We start from the raw sequence: 22319 nt of genomic DNA, 5'->3' as shown, positions 1-22319 counted from the left end.
ACGGCCCTTTTTTTTTTTTTTTTTTTTTGGTCCTGATTATTTTTGTTAAGTTTCCACTTCATTATACCTGCTATTGATCATTTAAAAAATAACTTCATTTGTTTTCTGAGGTGCTAGAATACGTAAAGGAAGCACTTGACTCTGATTAAACAAATGCCTTACATTTATTTGTGCTGCTAACTAAGAACATTGTGGAATTTAGTGTGTTTTGATCTACATATCAATAGCAAGTTGAATACTAGATCCTGGAGTCATTATTGAAGAAACAACTTCAGGCATGTTAGAGGTTTCATTCAGGATTTCAATAGCACACATTGCAATCACAGAGATTGTACTTTCTGCTACATATCATTGTCTTTTACCATTTTGTATTTTGCTTTCCTTAAAAGCCAACATTTAATGCAAACACTTCATACTGCATTAACTGAATCTGTACAGGAATCATATCCTTTGAGACCTATAAACACATTAACATTCAAGGAAGTCGCAAACACTGCAAAGCATTGTCTGTTGGGTGTTAAAATATATGACACGTACTTAGCAGCTTGGGAATTATGTTGTGCTGAGAAACTGATTGCAAGCACTCGTAGTCAAGATACGCTAACCTGTCTGCGGATTGTGTGCTTAATTGTGCTGATAAGGGGATAAAAACTCACTTTAAACATCCTCTGCTCTGTGTGTAATCTTTGCTCATTTATGCAGATTGGTGTATATATATATGTGGGTTCTGGACCACCCTATTCACTCATTAATTCCCAGTGTGTGCTCTCTCTCTCTCTCCCTCCCTCCCTCCCAATTATTATTTTCTTCACTTATTATTATTTCCAGAAATTCCTTCTACGTTCTTTTTCACTATGCGCTAAATATTTTTTTTCATCCAGTTGCGGACATGCAGGGAATGTTTGGCAGATATTTGCTGTTTGACATCAAAATGACATCCAAAGCTATTTGACCTTTGCCTAACCCCATGTCCTCCATCAACTCTGCAGTGGCAAACCGGTATTTGTGGAGCTTAAGGGAGTTGGGTTCATACAAAAGTTGTGATGGGTGAGAAGGATAACACCAATGTCTCCAAATGTGGGATACAGTGCTTCTAGGTCACTGCCAGGGTGAAGCACAACCTCTGTGAAGTATCCATGGGATGCACTCCTTTAAATACTGTGGATAAGATGCTCAGAATGGAAAGCACAGCTCACCGCAAAACTACTAGGTGTGCTCAGTTTGGGGAATACAGGACTTGACTAATGGGTATAATAAACTACAGAGAAGTCTGTCAGTTATGCAATTGCTGTGAGGAAAAAGCATCCAGAACGATACATTAAAAAGAGAACACTTCCTCAAAATTATTCAGGTTTTCCTTTCCTTTCTGTGACCTGGCCATATTCACAAGGGGGGTTTCAATGGGCTTTTGCAATTCTGGTGCCTTTAGCTGAGGTAGGAAAATGTACACTGCTGCTAGGATGTCCTTTTAATTTGAAAATGGCTCTCCTCTGCTTGTTCACAAGCGCTGCAGCACAGTCTATAGAGGCATTATTCGTGTCACTCTTGGTCAACCCCTTATACCTTGGTTTTCAAACAGCTTAGTTCTCTAAGGTTTTGGCTCCTGAACACCGCAAACCCAGAAGTGACTGTTACAGTTTGCCAACTATTTTTAGAAGCCGAATGTCTGACTGGGCTTCCGCGGCTTCTGATTGGAAGCTCATGCAGCCAATCAGAAGCCGTGCTTTGGTTTATGGACGTTTTGGAAGTCAAACGGACTTCCGGAATGGATTCTATTCAAATTCCAAGGTACGACTGTAGCATGTAATATCTTCTGCTCAGCCAAAGCGCCGTCTGTACTCACAATATAAAGCGATATGGCTCCGCTGCTGTATAAGAACAAATGGCAATACAGCATATCTTTGAAATATACCCCCAGGAGCCATACTATGGATTCCTCAACTGCAGCCATGGCATAATGCTGGTGACTCCTTAGTGTGGTGTTGTGGTTAGAATGCTGGACTAGGACCTGAGAGGTAAAGGTTCGAATCCCCACTCAGCCACGACGCTGACTGGGTGACCTTGGGCCAGTCACTAACACCAATCAACCTCACAGGCTTGTTTTCTACATAAAATGTAGAGTTGAAGAATTGTGCATGCCGCTTTGAGCTCCTTGGAGAAAATTAGAATATAAAGCAACCACCACAGCATTATCATATTGGGCGGACAGACAAGTTTTCATCCAAACATCAATGATATGAAAACAGCTCTGGAGCTGAATGCTCCCATGTTCCAGCTCCACTACCTCACCATAGGATAGTGCCATGATCTCCCATAGGATCCTACTTTGTCCATGCAAATCTTCTTCACACAATGAGGGGGAAACAAATCTGCCAATTAATGGGCTAGCTCAGTTTCTCGTCTTTCCAATCTTAAATTCAGTTCTCCATGATTCTGCAGCAATTTGTGCTTTTTTTATCCTTATAAAAATTATTCAGCATTTTACTGCACACTTCTCATAATAAACACATGAAGTTTTGACAAAAAATGCACAGTTTTGCAAACAACTTCCCTTAATTCAATGCATTATGTATATTATTGTCACTGACTTAGGCATTTGTACGCATACTTTGCCTTGATCCATGCATCATTGTACACTTTGCTCAGCTGGAGAACTGCATTGCAAAATTCAGAAAAGTGTGATTTTTTCAAAGGATGATCATGTTTTCGTTCACAGATTTTTTTAAAAAAAAAATGTGGATTTGGCAGGTTCACCTTTAAGTGCAAATTGAATTGAGTTTCTTCCCCATTCCTGCATGCAATCAAGACAAACTTCAGTGAAGGCCCTCAGGTCTCAAGCCTGAAATGATCAAATGTGAACTAAAATGTGCTTTGCTGGTCACCCTTCAACAAAACTGCATGTCCTGTTAATGTTTCTTTTCTTTTCCAAACTGCATGAGGTGGTGATGAGACAACCCATTGATAAACAAATTAGGGAGATAACAGCAGGAGGACTTTTTATATTAAAAATGGCTATCGTGAGAATATTGGTACTCTGTCCCTGCAGGAAAAATCCTGTTTTTCACAATTAATCTTTAGCGGCTTGCTAATTTTCAGTTTGAAATCCTGTCACTGGATTGGTAACAGTGAGAGTACATAGTGATATCAGTTTAATTACAGCTGATCTGTGGATGCACAGATTAATCTCCAGGGAGACTGCAAATACATATTGCTTTGCTCTTAATACTTTTTTGATTCATTGGATACTTTCTCACGTAATGCCACTGCAGATTTGCTTATGGGGCAATTCTTTACAGAGTTTAAACTTTGCATAGTTCTCTTTGGTCAAACAACAGCATCTGACATTTTTTAGCTTGCTCATATGGCATATGTATTCCTATGTGTGGCGTTTGCCCGTTCATTTGAAAGTGTTTGTATAGGCGGAAGAGAAAGGGTTAAAATGTAGACCAATAGGAAAGCCGGAGGCGGAGCCTACCTGTTTATAAAAGGGCTTAGCCCGAGGTTTTGGGGTGGTTAGATGGTTGGTTTTAGTGGGTTGGTTGGTTGGGAAAGGCAGTTGGAAAAGCAGTTGGCAGGCAGTTGGGAATAGAGAGACAGTTAGTGCAGTTGGTTCTTGTGTGAGGGGAGGTAGAAGAGATAGAGACAGGATAAACGAAGACTAAGAAGGTAAAGAGTAACAACGTTTGGAATGCAGTGAAAGTTTGTTTGTATCTGCAATAAACTACATTCTTCTTTATTAACTTGAGAACCTGACTAAGTGATTTACCGGGGAGGACCTGGTTGGTGGCAGCGGATTAGTGGTGTACGGGTCAATAGTCCATGAGACGACCGGGGGCTCCGTACGAACGCCACACCATGGTAAGGAGGTCAGCACAGAGCAGAGACACCAGCTTGTGAGGCCGATTGTGGGGGGCCAACCATTGTGCATGCAATGTCCTGATGCCACACGTGTAACACCTGACACCACACGCTTGCCATCAGGACATCGGGAGGAGATGGGGTGGAACCAAACATGGCAGCCGTGGGACTTCCACCACCTCCACCACCAAGGAAGAGGAGGGGAAACCGGCTGTTGGGGCCAGGCTGTGGTCGACTCCACATTTCACCTCCATGCTTTTGGGGCATTTTTTTTTGGGGGGGTAGCCGCTGCTGGCCCAGAAGAAACTGAGGAGCATCAGAATACCCAAATCTGTTGGAGAACTGACTTGGGGATTCAGGTCCAAGATTCAAAATCAGTCCTGTGATTATAAGCACTTCTGCTTTGCAGATCTACTCTTTCCACATTTTGACCCTGCATGGCAGGTGCAACCAGAGTGAAGAAACTGCCTCAGGTGGCAGATGCTGGGGGACAGGAAGTGGTAGCGAAGTACTGGAGGACTGCCCCAAGATTCAGTTGCCAGCCCAGCAGACTTCTCTATTTGGAACTGAAAGGGAGCACCCTCTTTATTACAGAGTGCAAAGAGCCTGGTAACAGCTTTGTGCCTACCCAATTTCAGTAAAAGGTAAAGGGATCCCTGACCATTAGGTCCAGTCATGACTGACTCTGGGGTTGCGGTGCTCATCTCACTTTATTGGCCGAGGGAGCCGGTGTACAGCTTCCAAGTCATGTGGCCAGCATGACTAAGCCGCTTCTGGCGAACCAGAGCAGCGCACGGAAACGCCGTTTACCTTCCCGCTGGAGCGGTACCTATTTATCTACTTGCACTTTGACGTGCTTTCGAACTGCTAGGTTGGCAGGAGCTGGGACCAAACAACAGGAGCTCACCCCGTCACGGGGATTCAAACCGCCAACCTTCTGATCGGCAAGTCCTAGGCTCTGTGGTTTAACCCACAGTGCCACCCGCGTCCCCCCAATTTCAGTAGGCTTCATCTATTGTCCTGTTTCCAAAATAGCTTTTTGGGTTTATCAAGAAACACAAACAATTCCCATCAATTATTGGGGATGGAAGGAAATGAAGTATTTAACTGTAAATAATGTTAATATTTTTCCAGTTCCAAACCATATTTTGTGAAAACATTTTGATCAGAAAGTACTGATATTTTCTCTCTGAAATAAACTCTCAAAGAAATCTAAAATCTAACTACTAAGCTCTTTACAGTTTCCCTACATGTGGGTTCCTCCTCAACAAAAGAAAGAAACCTCTGGGTTTTTAAAGAAAGGCATAAAACAACTTCTTTCCAAACCATTTGGTTGAAAACAAAACTCGTAGCCGCAGTGTCCTTTTTGATGAATTTTTATTATTTTCTTGTGGTTGTTCAAGGTTGTTCAGTTACACAGTCCTGATGAAAAATATGGTGCTAAAGTGTAAAGTCCAGAGGCAAAAGACCCTAAGTGGAGAGAGTAATCAGTCATTTTGTAATTTGCCAAGAACACTCTGTGGATGGATACTTCATTGTGGGAAAGGTTAACTAATTCAGTTTGGTAGAAGCAGAGAAGCAAAGAGCTGGGCAAGATCTAGACACCTTAAAGAAGCATTTCAGTTTGAAGTGTAAATTTAAACAGGGAAAACAGGTAGAGGAAAACAGGACTCCACGTCGCCATCTGATGGCACAATGTTATGTTGCACATACAACATATAAATTGCTTTTTCTTTACCAGTCTAGCTGAGTCCCTGGTTTCATGCAGAAGATAAGGCAGTCTGGAGCTCTCAGATTAAGGGCAGAATAACAGTATTTACCCTTTGTGCCTTTGTTCCCCTTTATTTCACATTGCTTGCAAAATCTGCAGGACAAGTTAGTCATGACTAAGTTAAGTTCCATTGATTCAAGCAGACGAAGTCTGGATCCATCCAATATATCATCATTCAAGACTGGGAGACATCTTCATCCATGCTGTATACAGAGCTAAAACTACTTCTGAAACAATCCTCAAAATCAAAGAAACAACCCCAATTTTAGTTTCCAAAATAAAGCCCTTTTCAATTTTGAAAAAACAAAACCTTGACATTTGTGGCTTTGATTTCATACTATGGTATCTACAGCAGCTGATTTATACTGCTTGCAATTCTATTCACAAGGGGTAAACTTCATTGAGCACTGTGGGGTTGAGTTTCAAACCAACATTCACGAATTTCTGCTGTTAATCAGTCTTCAGCATTTATCGTGGCAGTTAGGCTGTGTTTTTAAATGGCAGGCATACACCACTGATACATCTCCAATCATAACTAACCGAAAAGTAGTAGTAGAAATGAGTTACTTGTAGGGATGGAACTTTCTGAAAATCTGTGTTGAGTTCCATGGTTGTATCTAGAGCACAGTGCTGACTCTGTGCGGCCCCCAAATCTTCTCTCCTTGGTCTTGACCAGAAGCAAGTTACTTTTTACCGATTTTGCTAAAAATCCACACAATTCTATTATGTACATTATTGTATGCATCATTTTGCATATCATATTATACACACATAAGCTCCAGGTTTTCTAAAATAACCAGGCAATATACAGACACACACAAGAAGGCATGCTACTGTATATAAAATCTTATATAATATTACAGTCGTACCTTGGAAGTCGAATGGAATCCGTTCCGGAAGTCTGTTTGACTTCCAAAATGTTTGGAAACCAAAAGCGTGGCTTCTGATTGGCTACAGGAAGCTCCTGCAGCCAACTGGAAGTCGCGGAAGCCCGTCGGACGTTCGGCTTCCAAAAGAACGTTTGCAATCTGGAACAATCACTTCTGGGTTTGCCGTGTTTGGGAGCCAAAACGTCTGAGTACCAAGGTGTTCGGGATCCAAGGTACAACTGTACTTATAAAATTGTGCTGCAGAAATACAACACTACATGGGTCTTTTATATGTACTATACGTATAATATATTGTTCCTTTTTGCGTACAAGCAGATCAGTGCAAGAGGCGGTCCAATGTGGGCAAAGCTTTATCAGGTTGGAACTGCCAGATTCCTTGTATGAACCCATTTAAAACATATTCCTCCTCAGTTCCTAGTTATTTGTATATTTTCAGCTTTGACTGTAATGCAAATCAGGAGTTCAATGCAGAGCAAATTAGCCATTCACTCCCATATGCACACTATAATAGGCTATGCAACATCTGTCCAAGCATAGCCTGATAAACTGTGCAATCCTAGCATGTTTATGCAGACATGGGTCCTGATTAATTTAATGGGACTCACCCTGTAGTAAGCGTGGTACCACAGCCTAATTCTACTATGTGCTATGTGTGCAGGTGAGATCTCTAAAGAATGGCTTTTTCATTTCAAGGATTTTTGTGTGTTTTTTAAGGCGATGCAGAGAGAAAGGTTGTTCAGCTTTAAAATACCTATTGGCATAGTGTCTTTATAAATGAGGAGGCAGGAGTTTAATTTTCCCGTGCATTTAATGTCATTCTTCTAAGTGGGCTGAATTGCACAGTAAATTAACTCCATATGGAGGTCTCAAAAGCTGGTAAACAGGTGAGGCACAATAGAAAATGACAAACTAGTTGCTGTTGTTGTTTTAATTGCCCTTTCCCCTCACACCCTGAGCAATCATGAAAAGAAATGTCACAACATAATTTCGTATTTCAATCTATTCTTATGCAGGAAAGGAGGTGGTGAGGACAAAGAGCATGCAAAACTTCTAGAATTAAGTGCAGCATGTGGCAAGCATGTCTGAAAGCTCTGCCGATCTTTTGTTCTGCAAAAATACCTCCTTTAAAAAATGTTATACATTATCAGTCTGCTTCTTCAGTTGGGGTGCCATCAGATCTGTTTCAAGAACTGAGCTCTCTAGGTTAGGAACAGGGAACATACTGACGTCCTAATAGTCTTGGTCACCAGCTCCCATCAACCCTGGCTAGCATGGCCAACAGTTAGAAATGATGGGACCAACAAGATCTGAAGGACAACATGTTTCCTATTCCAGTTCTAGGTTTTGGAGCAGACTTGTATATTTACCACCCACAAATACATAAATCTCTTCATGAATATTCTTCTCCCTTTGCCATATAAAGTAATAAAATAATTATTAAAATAATTGGCTCTCTCTCTTCCTATACTATAGTGGAGACCTCCATGCATTTTTTTGTTTGTTTGTTTGTTTGTTTAGAGCTCCTTTAGCTGGTTACTGGAAAGCTTCAGGTATGGCAGCAGACTGTAGTGTATCATTCTCATAGATAAGGATCAGTAAACTGAAGCTTAATCTAGACAGGATGAAGATGCTAACACTAGGAAGGCCTGTCAACTAAGACTGTAGGGGGTTATGCAGTCACTATCGCTCCCCACCCACATCCTGTCAGGAAAGGTGGGTGAAGCTCACCCTGCATATGCTGTTTTAGAGTCCTGGTATACAGGACTTCATTCCACTCACCCACAAAAAGGATTTGCAGGTAAGAAAACTGGGGTTGCATATCAATGAACCTACCAAATATGGGTGTCAGGAGTATGATTAAAAGATGGAATGTGGAATTGGATTCTGAGAAACTATCTGCAGAACAACAGCATTTTATCCCATAAATACCTGAATTAAAATGGTGATGTGTGTTTATTTAAAAAATTTCAAAGCCTAGACTGCATCAAATGATCTCAGGTTGGGGTACATCCATCAAAACATCAACATAAAAATACTTCAACAATGAGAGAGCAATGAAATAATGGAAACACATGTTGGTAGAAGGTTGGGTTATTGTTAAGGTCGTGAGAGATTTTAATGTATGTGTTTCACTTCAGAGACCAGAAAGTGTATAAAACACACACACACAAATGTGACAAAAAATCCAGGGTAAACTCAGTTTTGCTTTTATTTAGGCGTGTGTGAAATATGCAACAGCATTAATTTGTGCTTAATGGTGTGGGGATGCATGCATCCAACAACATACATGTGTGGCACTGCTAACATGCCTTTTAATTTAGCAATAAAGATGAAAAGTGGGTATGGCAGGTAACAGAAATTTAGAAAAAAATGTGGCTCGGTTCTAGATTAGGTTAGTTGAACTTAGATCCACCTGAAATTAGCATGACAAGTTAATCATGACTTAAATGCAATTGATTTAGTTGGGAGCCAAGTTGAAATCAGTGAGCCTGGATTCAGTCCCGTGAGTGGTCTGGGGAGAGTAGATGTAGATTTATTTGTTTTTGCCTTGGAGTACATGGTCTAAACCAGCAGGTTTCTTCTCGGATCGGTTTTAGTGTCTATAAAAAGACAACAGTGGATGGTGTGGATATCACTGAGTATGGCAATTGGCCAGAATGAGCCATTCATGGGAGTTTGTGTTCTCAGCATGCATGGAATATTTTCCTTGTCTGCTAAATGTCACAGTGCTAATGCAATGTTGTGCCTTTTTCTCTTGCACATAGATTGCCAAATAATTCCTTTTCATTGCCTGTGGGATGCTCCCAGATATCACATACACACACACACACTATCCATGCCAATAATTAGTTACACGTAAATGTGCAGCAACTGCCTACTTACCATTGCACTTTTTTTGTTCTGTGATTACTGTAAGCAGAACTTCATTTTCCCAATAATTTCTTTGCTCTTAATATTCTGAGAAGGTAAGGGATTATTCAGGCAGGGCTTGAAATAACAGGAAAGTACACCATAGATCATTTTAAATAAATTGTGTTATGAAATACTTACAGTCCAGACTTTGTGTGGGGTGGCGGGGAGGCAGAGGCTAAAATATATATATATATATTTCTCCGTTGTGAAAACTGCTTCATGCAAACAGTAGCATGAGAGATATAAGAGTCTTGTAAAGGGATAAGAGAGGAGGACCCCTCTTGTAGACATCTATCTTCCATATTATGCATGAGGGTGAAGTCAGCCGACCTTTATGCCACTAATTGTATTTTGTTTTCTGTATATGATATAACATGGCATTCATACACCAGATGAGAAAATGCCAGACGCTTCCACGGTGCACTTCAAACCATGTTATCTTCCTTTTCTTGACTGCACAGCACAATGCAAAATAGAAAACACAGATAATGCCTGAATTATTGTTGGGGAATTGGAGTGGGGGGGGGAGGAAAGAAAAGGACCTTTTCACTGAATGAAAAAAAGGCAAGACTTGGAAGGAACCTGAAGGTCACTTCATACAATCTCCTGTCCCGGCTCAGGACTTGCCACATCTAATGAAAGCCAACAGCTTAATCCATGCTGCTTATTGTGTAATGGAAAGCAGCATGGACCTGAAGCATATTGTGCTATAGGCACCTGTCAAAGTACATCCAGAGAACTCTAATTTATGGAACTGGAGGCACTGTTTCCAGTTCCTGAAATCCAGACTGATTGGCACTTGAATCCACCTTGGTTGCTCACCAGTCTACTCACGTGGCCGGGATTGGCACAGGATCATCATGGTCCGCATAGTTGACTCCCTGTGGTGAGCATAAACTGCGGAACAAGCTTCAGGTACACATGGGGAAGCCATGATTGATTCATGTCTTCTTTTTCACATGGAATTTACATATGACAAACAGTGTAGGGGGGAGGGGGAATACCACTAACACATATAGCAGAAATAGTCTTAGCATCTAAAAATTAACCAGTGTCTGCCTGTTTCAAATGCATGCTATCTGTCATCACAGCTAAAGATTCTTACATCGCAGGGGGTTGTACTAGATGTTGGGTCCCTTCCAACTCTATCATTCTAAGACTCTATGCATATGAATGTATTGTAAAGGCTTCAGTGGAAGTCTAGAAGGCTCAGTGTGTCCCAGGAACTTACCTGTTTTTTACAAATATAAACCCAGGAACAACATATTGGACTGTCTTTGAAACTGCAAATAAAAACATTGCTTTGGGATCATTTGAATAGAAAGGTCAAGGATTTCATACAAATTAATCTCTACAGAATAATCAAGAAAGCAGTTTATGTAAATTTCTATGGTTATCTCAATTTGGTTTTGATTTTTTAAGAAATTTGGTTAAATCCAGCTCCTCCCAATCTAACTGCCATTTATCTAATTGTCATTCTAAAGCTCTGTATTTCCTAAAGCAAGCAGAAAGAAGCTGTTTTAAAGCAAGCTTCCTCAACCTCAGCCCTCCAGATGTTTTGAGACTACAATTCCCATCATCCCTGACTACTGGTCCTGCTAGCTAGGGATCATGGGAGTTGTAGGCCAAAAACATATGGAGGGCCGAGGTTGAGGAAGCCTGTTTTAAAGGCTACAGAATAAGCTATGGCCAATAAGCATGTCTGCTCATTTCCCCATTCAGTTTAATGGATGTGTACTGTCATATAAGTAGATATAGGATTGCAGCCTTAGGATGTTAAAAGATTAGATCTCTCAAGTTCATCTAAAAATACTTAGGTGATCAGCAAAGGTTACTGCACAACATGAGGCACATTTACATTAGTTATCCTGAAACAATATCATTTTTGAACACTGGAGATTAAATCTAAAATACCAGTGAGCTTCATGAAGTCTGAATGGTGTTTTGTCAAATGTTTGCTTCCATTGCATCATGTAGTTCAGGAGAAGTAAAAACAGTGTAGCTAAACTATAGGTGCTTGAAAGGTGGACAATGTTTTGACTAAACATCTGATCGATGTGTATTTTGGTTCCTTTGCAGTGTCGGCCAAACCAAGGCCTCACAGTGATGAATATACAAAGAAGGTTCCTCCCCCTAAGCCGAAACGGAACCCAAACACTCAGCTAAGTGCATCTTTTGATGAGACATACATCAAAAAACATGGCCCCACAAAGTCAACACTAAGCAGGGATACCTCCTTATCACAGGTCAGCAGTCCTGCTCCAGATACTGAGGAAGAAGAACCGGTTTATATCGAAATGGTTGGAAATATACTTAGAGACTTCAAAAAAGATGAGGAGGATCAAAGTGAGGCAGTATATGAGGAAATGAAATACCCCATCTTTGACGATGGAGGCCAAGATTCAAAATGTCCATGTGAGTATGACCATCACAGCTGTTCTTCTCAGTGTGCTACTCCCACAGTGCCTGACCTTGATTTCACCAAGTCCTCAGTGCCATCCACTCCCAAGGGTGTTCTTTGTGATATACCCCCACCATTTCCAAATTTGCTTTCTCATAGACCTCCACTCCTGGTATTTCCACCTGCACCAGTGCAATGCTCCCCAAATTCTGATGAATCTCCTTTAACACCACTGGAAGTCACAAAGCTTCCTGTGCTAGAAAACGTGTCTTATATCAAGCAGCAAGCTGGAGCTTCTCCATCATCACTGCCACCTCACACTCCAAGTCATCAAAAACTGGAGAAAGACCAAACAGCATCTCATGGAACTAGTACTCCAGGACATTCTTCTTCTCCTCCACATCCTTCTACCTTATACAGAACACAGTCTCCGCATGGCTATCCCAAAAGCCACTCTGCCTCCCCCTCTCCTGTGAATATGGGTCGGTCACTTACCCCCTTAAGTCTCAAAAGACCTCCTCCTTACGATTCTGTACATTCAGGAAGTCTCTCAAGAAGTTCTCCATCAGTGCCTCATTCTACAGCCAGAAATATATTGCAAGAAGGAGGGAAAATGGTAAACACCTCTGTCAATACCTACGGGTCATCATCGCAAAGTAGTTCCCGTTCTAGAACACCTACCAGTCCTCTAGAGGAATTAACCAGCCTTTTTACCTCAGGACGAAGTTTACTGAGGAAATCCTCCAGCGGAAGAAGATCTAAAGAGCCCTCAGAGAGTAAGTGCTTCAAATCACGTATTTACTTATTTTACTCTTTACTGATGAGCACTGAGATCAGTGTCATGCCATTGATCAATTTCTAACTGTGCAGTACCTCCATTGATGAACTAGCCTACTGTTGGGATTTCAGGAGTTTGGTGTACTTGGCGCCATGCAACTTACTCATTTGCTTTTTGAGTTCCAGGGTTAGTTTAGGACTATTCATATAAGGCCCTTTTCATATCTGAGTTTGTATTTATTTATTATTGATTGATTGGATTTCTATGCCTCCCTTCATCCAAGGATCACAGGGTGGTTTGCAATACAAAAACACATAAATACTTAGCATATTAACAAACAAAACAATAACCACCACTGAATGATCATCACAGAGTTTTCCTCTCTCAAAGGTCTCCCTTGCGATTCTAAAATGTTTAATGCAATGAAAACCTTTAATGAAAGCCATGAAGGCTAGACAGCTGTATATTTTTTAAAAGTATTCTTACCAAGTAAAAGAAAATGCTCAGGTCCCAAAATTGCTCTTTGCTGGTTACTGCCTTGTGGTTAGGCAGGAAGAGCTTAATTTTTGTCGGAAGAATCAGAGGGCACAAAACAGGTGGCGCAATTGACTTCCGTCCTTCTCACCACTCACATTATGTTGTCTCTGCTTTGCCTTCAGCATGTCAGAAATGCTTTTGATTCAAGTCCTTGGGAAAATGAATCAAGCGCAGGCAGGGATTGTATTCTAAGCCTTTAGTAGTTTAACGAAGTAAGTGAGCATGATATACTTTCCCCTGCAGGTCCTATAAAACCACTTTATGAGTGAGTCTGAGGTATCTTGAAGCCTGTATAGCCGAGGTGCTTTTATTTGAGAAGGGTTTTATTTTCTAGTCCTGGGGTTTATGTAGCAAGTGGCAATAAATTACGCCTTTGGGGTGGAAGAGCAACACTGAGCACACCCTGGTCTAATGTACTTGATAACTGCATTTATGGTGTTACTTGCAGAAAGAAATGAGCCAGATTGCAGATGTGTGTGAATTGCGTGGATTCACTTTCCTGTCTCCTATAGACAGCACTTCTCTGATCATTGACTGGAATTTGCTTCACTTATATGGAACTTTGGGAGAGTTTAGGAATCTAGGATTGCCTTATACCAGGGCAAACTGTTTGACTATGGAGTCCAGTATTGCCTATTCTGATCGACAGTGGTTGTCCAGGGTTTCAAACAGAGGCCTATGCCACAATCTACTACCAGATTTGCGTTATCTGGAGATGCCAGGGATTGAACTTGAGATATTCTGAATGCAAAGCATATGCTCTACTACTAAACTCTTGTCCTTCACTATCAAAGTATTTGATCTCCCCATTGGGGAATCAAACGCCTTGGTCACTACCATGGCAGAAAAGGATGCTGTCCACTATGTTAATAAGGTTTTAGTGGCAGCACCATGGGAATTAATCAATTTATTCTTAGGTATGAGAAAGAGAGGACATACAAACTAAGAGAGCCAACTCCTAGGGGGCCATGGGGGCTTGGGCCCCTGCAATAAAATATTTGAGGGGGCTGGGCCCCCACAAAGTTGATAGGCATTGCCATTCAAATGGTGAGTGTGCACCATGTCATGTGATCAATTATGTGGGGTGGGGCTTACCTGGGCCCCCCACAATATATTATTATTATATTTTACTATTTATACCCCTCCCATCAGACTGGGTTTCCCCAGCCACTCTGGGTGGCATTCAACATATATTAAAACATAATAAAACATTAAACATTAAAAAAACTTCCCTATACAGGACTGCTTTCAGACAGTTTGGGGGTCAGAAAACTGCATACCCTTCAACATTCATCCAATGAAAATAGGCATGTCCTAAGGAAAAGTGGGACATTCTGGGATCAGATCTACGAATCCACAACTCTCCCTGGAAAATATGGAAACTTGGAGGGTCTGCTGTATTTGTGTTAGGAAGTAGTGAAGAACAAGCTACCTCAAGACCAAAGCCATAGTTAAACTTTAATTGGTTAGAACTTGGAGCAGTATGAGCAATGATCCAGTTGCAATATGAGAACATTTATCTCATAGTTAGGGTCAACATATTTAGCTGCTACCATGACCAGCACCCTGGGCATGTGGCTGGCAAGCTAGGCCTTGAACTGTGCTGGTCCATATTCAGCTTTTGCAGACTTTTCTGGAATCAGTTGTTTTGTTTTTGTACCTGGAATATCCCTGAATTGCTGGCAGTACCCTGATATGCAAATGTATCAATTTTTAATATGATTAGTCACTTTCAACTTCCCGGATATGTCACTTGACAGATAATTAAATTCTATAACACCCAAGATTCACTTTTCATCCAGCAAAAAAAAAATCTGAAACATTGAAGTTATTGAAATCTTCAGATGCCTAACTAAGTCCTCAAATCTTTTGAAAATGTGAGTGCATAATAATCCTTCCCATGCATAGTTGAGGATAATGACATGAATTTTTGCACAGGGAAGGGTTGCAGGCTTTGAGAGACCCCTGCAGGGAAATTAAAGAGAGTTGCATTACAATTATTACTCATCGCAAATTAGGATCTTAGGGATTGTTCAAGAACTGACACAACACACTAATCATTCTAATGGGTTTTACGGTAAGGTCTGTTTCAAAAAAAATTCTGGTAACAGTAGTATTTGCATAGAAGGGATGGTCTGCAAGTGTCCTCGGAAGCAAAATGATGCACAACGGTGTGTGTGTGTGTGTGTGTGTGTGTGAGAGAGAGAGAGAGAGAGAGAGAGAGAAATGTAAATGTAAATGAACTAGATTTTGAGTTCTCAAGCTATCCCTGATACGTATGGCTATGTATCACCTATTTGAACTGTACTACATGAGTTTGACCAAACTGCGGGAGGCAGTGGAAGACAAGAGTGCCTGGCGTGCTCTGGTCCATGGGGTCACGAAGAGTCGGACATGACTAAACAACAGCAAGGCATGTGCAACTGCACGATACACAGACCATACAAGGTGCAAACTAAGAGCACCTATACATTGGCTTTCAATGAAACTTCTGTCAATATAGAGACTGCTAAAGAGAGAACATCAAGCCAGATGTTCCTGAGGCTGAACAATTCATCAGATGGCATCAGCCCACCCTGATTAATATCAACTGATTAATATTGATTAATATTGAAATTGATATGTTTGTAATGCAATTTGTTCAGCCACAGGTACAGCTGTGTTTGTAGACCTCTCAGCCAAACACATCATCACTGTGGAGAGAATGTGTTCAACTCCCCAACGACAACAGTTGAAGTTGGGAGCTCCCTGGCTATTTAAGGTGGTATTCCATGAAATAGTTGTGCACATGCAAGAACTGCCAAGAGCACAACAGGACATACACACCTCCTTTCCCAACCCCCCGCTAACCCTAAACCTGCTCCAGAAGGTTGAGAGGAAACCCAGGATAGATTTAGGGTGTGCGCAGGTGGAGAACATTCTGTTGACTGATGGAACATTTGCATTAGTGCTACGTTGAATAAAGCCCTAAGACTTCTGTTGTGCTTGTACAGCACTGAACTAGCTCACTCTGCTTTGTAACTTATTGTAAAAATCTTCAGCTTACTAGGTTGGAGTGTCATGCCTCTAACAATACCACTTTAGTAGGGGAAAGGGAAGAGAGCTGGGTGACTTGGTTCCTGATCTGATCTGCTTCTTATTGGCCTTCCAACCACCATGCTTCCTGCCTCCTTCTTTGTCCTTTTAATTATTGAGTGGCCCCCATCCCATCCACAAAGTGGGGATAGATGAAGGAATGGGAATGCACATACAATCAGCATATACACCTGGGTTTACCCAAATGCAGATTGATCATTGTATACATGTTCATTTTCTTTGTTCATACCTTCAGCCCGTTTAATTAAGCATTCTGATTTAAGCAAGTTCTCAGCAGAAATCCCAGTGTGCATTACAGTGGGAATGAGTCAGAAATAGTCAAGTGGGAAATACTACAAAATGCTAATGATCAACACCACATGCTGGGTAGGCAGATTGCACGACGCTTAAATTGCTGTTGCTGTAATTTGGAAAATAAAGCTGTGCACAGATAAATAGTTGCTACATGTTCAGTAGTTCACACAACTACTGTATGTACTGTAATGTATGTACAAGTGACTTCAACCACCAGTTTGTTCAAGTTCCACCATCTATGCTTTGGGTATGAACATGGGTACAGTCATTCAGTCTTTCAGCCACACACAAAGTGGATGCACATGAGGTCTGTGCAGCCTTCAGTAATGGATACAAAAATAACCTCTTTTGGAAAGGCTTCCTCATTGGGAGTCTGATTTTATGTTAGCTTCTCTTTGATGAATTTGGGATCATCATAAAAAAAGACCAATCTGCCTCCATGCTGCAAGAGGACATAGAATCAGTGAAGGGAACCTAATTATGTAACAAATGTAATTTTGGGTTTCTTTTTATTTATTGTTGTTCAAGGCAGCTGCTGTTTGACACTGATGCACACAGACTTTTTTATTTTTCCTCTTTGTTTACTCAACTGCTCAAGCTTGAGTTGCAATTTATCCAACAGATTTCCAGAAGTTACAGTCTCAGCAAGGAATGACTGAAAAGACAACAAATGTCTGCAGTGTGCCAGTGTGAACATGTTGCACGGCTGGTTGGCGGTTCGAATCCCCGCAACGGGGTGAGCTCCTGTTGTTCGGTCGCTGCTCCTGCCAACCTAGCAGTTTGAAAGCACGTCAAAGCGCAAGTAGATAAATAGGTACCACACCAGCGGGAAGGTAAACGGCGTTTCCGTGCGCTGCTCTGGTTCACCAGAAGCGGCTTAGTCATGCTGGCCACATGACCTGGAAGTTGTATGCTGGCTCCCTAGGCCAATAAAGCAAAATGAGCGCCACAACCCCAGAGTTGATCACGACTGGACCTAATGGTCAGGGGTCCCTTTACCTTACCTAACTAACTAAGCATACTAAGCAAATGGTACTAGCAACTAAAGCTTGGAAGTGTAAGACACTTATTGATGTGGATTATAGGATACAGGTGATGTTCAGAGGGAGGGAGTTGTATCATTGATTTCCTCCCTTATTAAATCTTTCCTATGTTCCAGCACACAGAAACACACCCGGGGGGGGGGGGTTGCAGACACTTTGTAGAAAGGACTGTAACTGATTGACATAGCACATGGTTTGCACCCAAAAGGTCCCAAGTTCAGTCCCTGGCATCTGATCAAAAACAGATATTGGGAGCAAGATTCCTTCCAGAGAGTCTTCTAATTGGCAATATTCAGCTGGATGGACCAAACAATCTGCTTGGTATGAGGCAGCTTCATGTTTTATCTCACCCAACATGAGAAGTTCCTGACCATCCACATTCAGCATCAGCTCAAGAACTGGGGCATGGGAAGCTCTAGTCAATGTGTTGTTACTGGGAACCTTTTCTGGAATGGGTCCACTCCCTTGAAATCATCACCATTGCTTATTCAGTTGCCTTATCCCTTTAGAGGCAGTCTATAGCAGTGTACAGAAGGTTAGAGAAGGTGATTGAATAGGCAACAACATTGAAAAGGGTAAGGGGCTTGTCCTGTCTTGCTCTGACTAGGCTCTGAGCTCTAGGGAAATGAAATACTATTGTGGCACTTTTTAATCAGGTAGCATAGTGGCCAGTGAAGCATGGTCCCTTAGGTCACATTAATCAAGGTTAGGTTTCAATAGGTAAAGTGAACATAAACTTGAACAAAGAAAATGTCAAGGCCAGCAAGCCAAGACTCTGCTGGTTGGAGAATCATATAAACTAGGGGCAGAACTTATCAGTACTATGGACAGATCACAGGTTGAAGCTGCTCATCTGTAGTAAGAGTTAGGAGCAAACACTTTCTGAGATCTTAGACAAGGCTCAGGCATGAGGCAAGTTACGGGTCAGGCTTAATGGACTGCTCAGGCTCTGCTATGGGACACAGAGCTCTGCCATTGCTGAAGCAACAAACTGATCCCTATATAGCACTAGTAGCCCTAACTGCACGGGACGGTGCTTCTTCATTTAAAGAGGCCCAACTTGCTTCAGTTGTCTCCTATTGTAACTGTGTGGCTGAGATCTGCTATCACTGGGATTTCTACAATGGAGTCTTCCAAGTCCAAGGACAGAGATGTCACATTGTGGGGCTGGAGGGGTACTAACCACACAGGCTTGTCTAGTGAAAGTGCTTCTGGGGCTGGAAAGTCTTCCAAGGTTGGCTCTGCATTCCTTTCCCCTTCAAGTTCAGAGTCCTCAGCCTCTTCTCCTAAAGAATGGGAATCTGAGTCCGGGTTCATGACGAAAGGGCTGTTGCCTTATTCAGAAAAGTTTGGCTTTTACAATGAGGGGGTAACGAGGAGAGAGTCCTTTGAATGTGATGAGTCTGAAAATGTAATCTGTTCTGGTCCAGAAGGATGCAGTAGATGGGATGAAAACTTATCATCCAGTTCCTGTTGCCAGTTCTGACCACATGAATTGGTTCATATATATGGCCTGAATCTATTATTTATTTGTTTGTTGAATTTCTAGACTGCCCTTTCATCTGAGAATCAAAGGTTGGTTTACAGTATAATCTACAGAATTGTGTAATGTATTCTATGTACAAAAAGAGGTTTGAAACTTGTGTATGTTTAGGATTAGCTACCTATCCCTCATGGGAAACCTCTTCTGATATGGAGGGGGCTTTTCGAAGTACAATGGTACCTCGGTTCCTGAACAGCTTAGTTGATGAACAAATCAGCTCCCGAACTCCGCAAACCTGGAAGTAAGTGTTCCAGTTTGCGAACGTTTTATGGAAGCCGAACATCCATTCCAGCTGTTGGCATTGTTTCTGGCGCCAATCAGCCAATTAGAAGGCATGCCTTGGTTTTCAAACGTTTTGGAAGTTGAATGGACTTCCAGAACGGACTGAGTTCGACGGTACCACTGTAGTTTGTGAAAAGGCATGACATTCATTGGTGGGAAGAAAGTCAACAGTTTCACTGGGCAGCAGGCATAGCCAAGTCTTTGGACAATCTTCAAGCTATGCTTTGAATCCCAGCCTACTGTATATATTTCTACTGCAGTCAACATCAGGTTTCATTGACTGAGCATTTACCTTGTAAGATACAAATCCGTCACAGCAGTTGCAGAATACCTTTATACAAAATTGCAAGAGATGCATTGGGAAATGTGAGTTCAAGATTCCATTTCATGCCTATTGAATAACATATTTATCTCCAAGAATAATAATATCAATAAAAAATAAATAGCCCTAAAATGTCTGGTCTTGGACAATAAGGTCCATAATACACTTATTTTAGTTACAATAAATGTAGTCATATATCTCTATACATTTTCTGAAGAAATTATATCCATTCATAGAACAGAGGTCTGTTCTCTCTGATTTCAAAATTGAATAATACTTTATATTTGTAGCTGCAGATTTTAATATGTAGCATTTTTTAAACTAGAATATGCATCTAAATGCTACAGAATAATGTATTTGATTTGCAGCTGGCATGCCAATCCCTGCCAATTTGCTAATGAATGCAGAGATTTTTCAATATTACAATCAAAGTACATTACATATGAAAGAGCTCCTATAGACGTTCCCTTACAATGGCCATTTAAAATGTATTGTGCACATATGTGCCAAGGCAATCCACCAGAGAGTTAAGTGCACTTACGTCCTTTGACTCAACTATTTTTTATTTTATTTTTTGGAGCGTGGCCCATATGATCTAAATAATGGTAAGATGGTGGCAGCAGCAGTGAGGGCAAGTGAAAAGATGGCGGTGGCAGCTGGCAGTGACTACAGGGTGGGAAATCAAAGGATCTATTCAAAGGTTGGTTCCCAGAATCAAATCAACTTGATTAGGACTCATTCAGGTCTTAGCTGAAGCTGTATGTGCAATGCATGTAGATTAGTGTGAAATGCAGGGTGCAGAATAGGAGCTTTTGGAATGGGTAAGAAACTATTTGCAGGGAGAAAGACCATGTGTCTATTGTCAAGGAAACCAAAGTGATGCTCCTTGATCCAGCCCAGTTGTATAAAATGAGTAAGTTGGAGCAGAATGGAGGTGTGCATTTAGATGTGCATCCCTTTAAAAGTAAGGCATGTGGGTGAACATCATAGTTCAGATGTGGGGGTCATCCATCTGAGCCTCCCAAGTAGTTCTCAAATATGGTTCCCAAGCAGAATTCCACACTGAGAAACAAAAATAAATAAATTCTTTTTTGCTTTTGAAAACTGATCCTTAAGAAACTTGGGGCTGATACTCATAAGTGTAGTGTGCATGGAAAAGTCATCGTATTGATGCATTTCTAAAAAATAAAAGTAAAAAGAATAATTTGTAAACCAGCTTTCATTTAAAAGAATTGTAGTGCAAATAAACAAATGGCAAATAAGAACGTATAGCAATGCATATCATGTCAGTAAAACATCTGTATCAGTTGCACTAACAATCAATGTCAGGAGCTAGTATTAATAGTCAGGAAATTGGGGTGCCATATTCTGAAGAGCAAAAAAGAGGGACACATCTGTCAACTTCTACTTTTAACAATGGGTCACTATGACGACTCTACCCATGAAAAAGAGGATGTTTCAAAGCATGTTTTTAATGGTTGCTGGATGTACCCAACATTTGGTGCTGAACTGATGTCTGTGGGGCAATCTTTCCACAAGGCCCATATTACCTAAATAAATAAAAAATTGATTTGATATATTTCAAGGTGCTACAGCCAGGACATCATGAATCATGATACTGACATAACGGCCAGTATTTATCAGACTGCTTTATCATTCCAAAACCCATCAACAAGAAAATATGGTGATTTCCCAGGTACTGGATAGTTGTATAAATCAGCTCCCAGGGGGACGACTCAGAAACCATTCAGTGAATGGGTTCAAAGCCATTCAGTGTGCTAAATTTCACCATGGGTCAGTGTGACCTTGTTTTGCAGCGCTGCTCAAAAGTCCCTTTCATATTAGTAACATAGTTTGGCAAAACTGGCTCTCATTATCTCTCTAAATAAATAAAAAAATTGCTTTCTGCAAAGGTGATTTATGATTTATTTAGATTTATAACAGACAGGGGACAAAGATGAATGAATAATACATGCATTGTTATCTGATACATTTTGGATTACTTATAGAAGACTAGCTGAGATTTGCCCTCGTTTGCAGTTCCTTCGATTGCGCTTTTCTGCCACCTAAAAAGAGATCTTTACTGTTTGTCACTCAGCATTATAACAGCCAGGCTCCAGAATTAATATGTGCTTAAGAGGCGTGTGAGACTGACTAGGTAGAGTACATTCATTTCAATGAGAGAGTTTTTAGATTAAGCAATTCCGCAGCTTTGATTTATCAGCTTGCTTTTGTTTTAAGCTGTAGCTTATTAAATGGAATTCACAGTTTGTACAGAGCCTACATGCCCTCTCCTACCAGACTCTGCCTCTCGCATTTAAAAGCCTAGTAAACACGGAGGGCTGCAACAGGTTGAGGTGCCCGAGGAATTCCTTCTCTATGAATTCCAGTGGGAAGTGATGTGACCTGCACGTGTCAGTTGGAATGTACTTATTATTCAGATTTCTCCAAAATTTGTGACATAGTTTTTGGCTCAGAAAAGGTACCCATTTTTTTTTTACGAAATACAAATTCAATTATAACATACATTTCAAGATCTGCATATATAAAAAAATACATATAAAATATGTATTTTGTGATGCAACACACCC

At 41.0% G+C, this 22319-nt stretch overlaps 1 protein-coding gene across 5 annotated transcripts in view; it reads left to right on the top strand.

The window, feature by feature from the left end:
- Positions 1-22319, top strand: part of NYAP2 (neuronal tyrosine-phosphorylated phosphoinositide-3-kinase adaptor 2) — a 138853-nt gene that overhangs the window by 79148 nt on the left and 37386 nt on the right. For all 5 annotated transcript variants that reach the window (XM_082221784.1, XM_082221787.1, XM_082221785.1 and 2 more), the window contains exon 4: positions 11512-12609. In XM_082221784.1, coding sequence (XP_082077910.1) covers positions 11512-12609 — 1098 coding nt within the window. The remainder of the gene's footprint in view (positions 1-11511; positions 12610-22319) is intronic.

This window comes from Podarcis vaucheri (assembly GCF_965113315.1).
Source record: "Podarcis vaucheri genome assembly, chromosome: 5".
Classification (NCBI taxonomy): domain Eukaryota; kingdom Metazoa; phylum Chordata; class Lepidosauria; order Squamata; family Lacertidae; genus Podarcis; species Podarcis vaucheri.
The sequence above is the reverse complement of the archived record's forward strand: the minus strand, read 5'-3'. Positions and strand labels throughout refer to the sequence as shown.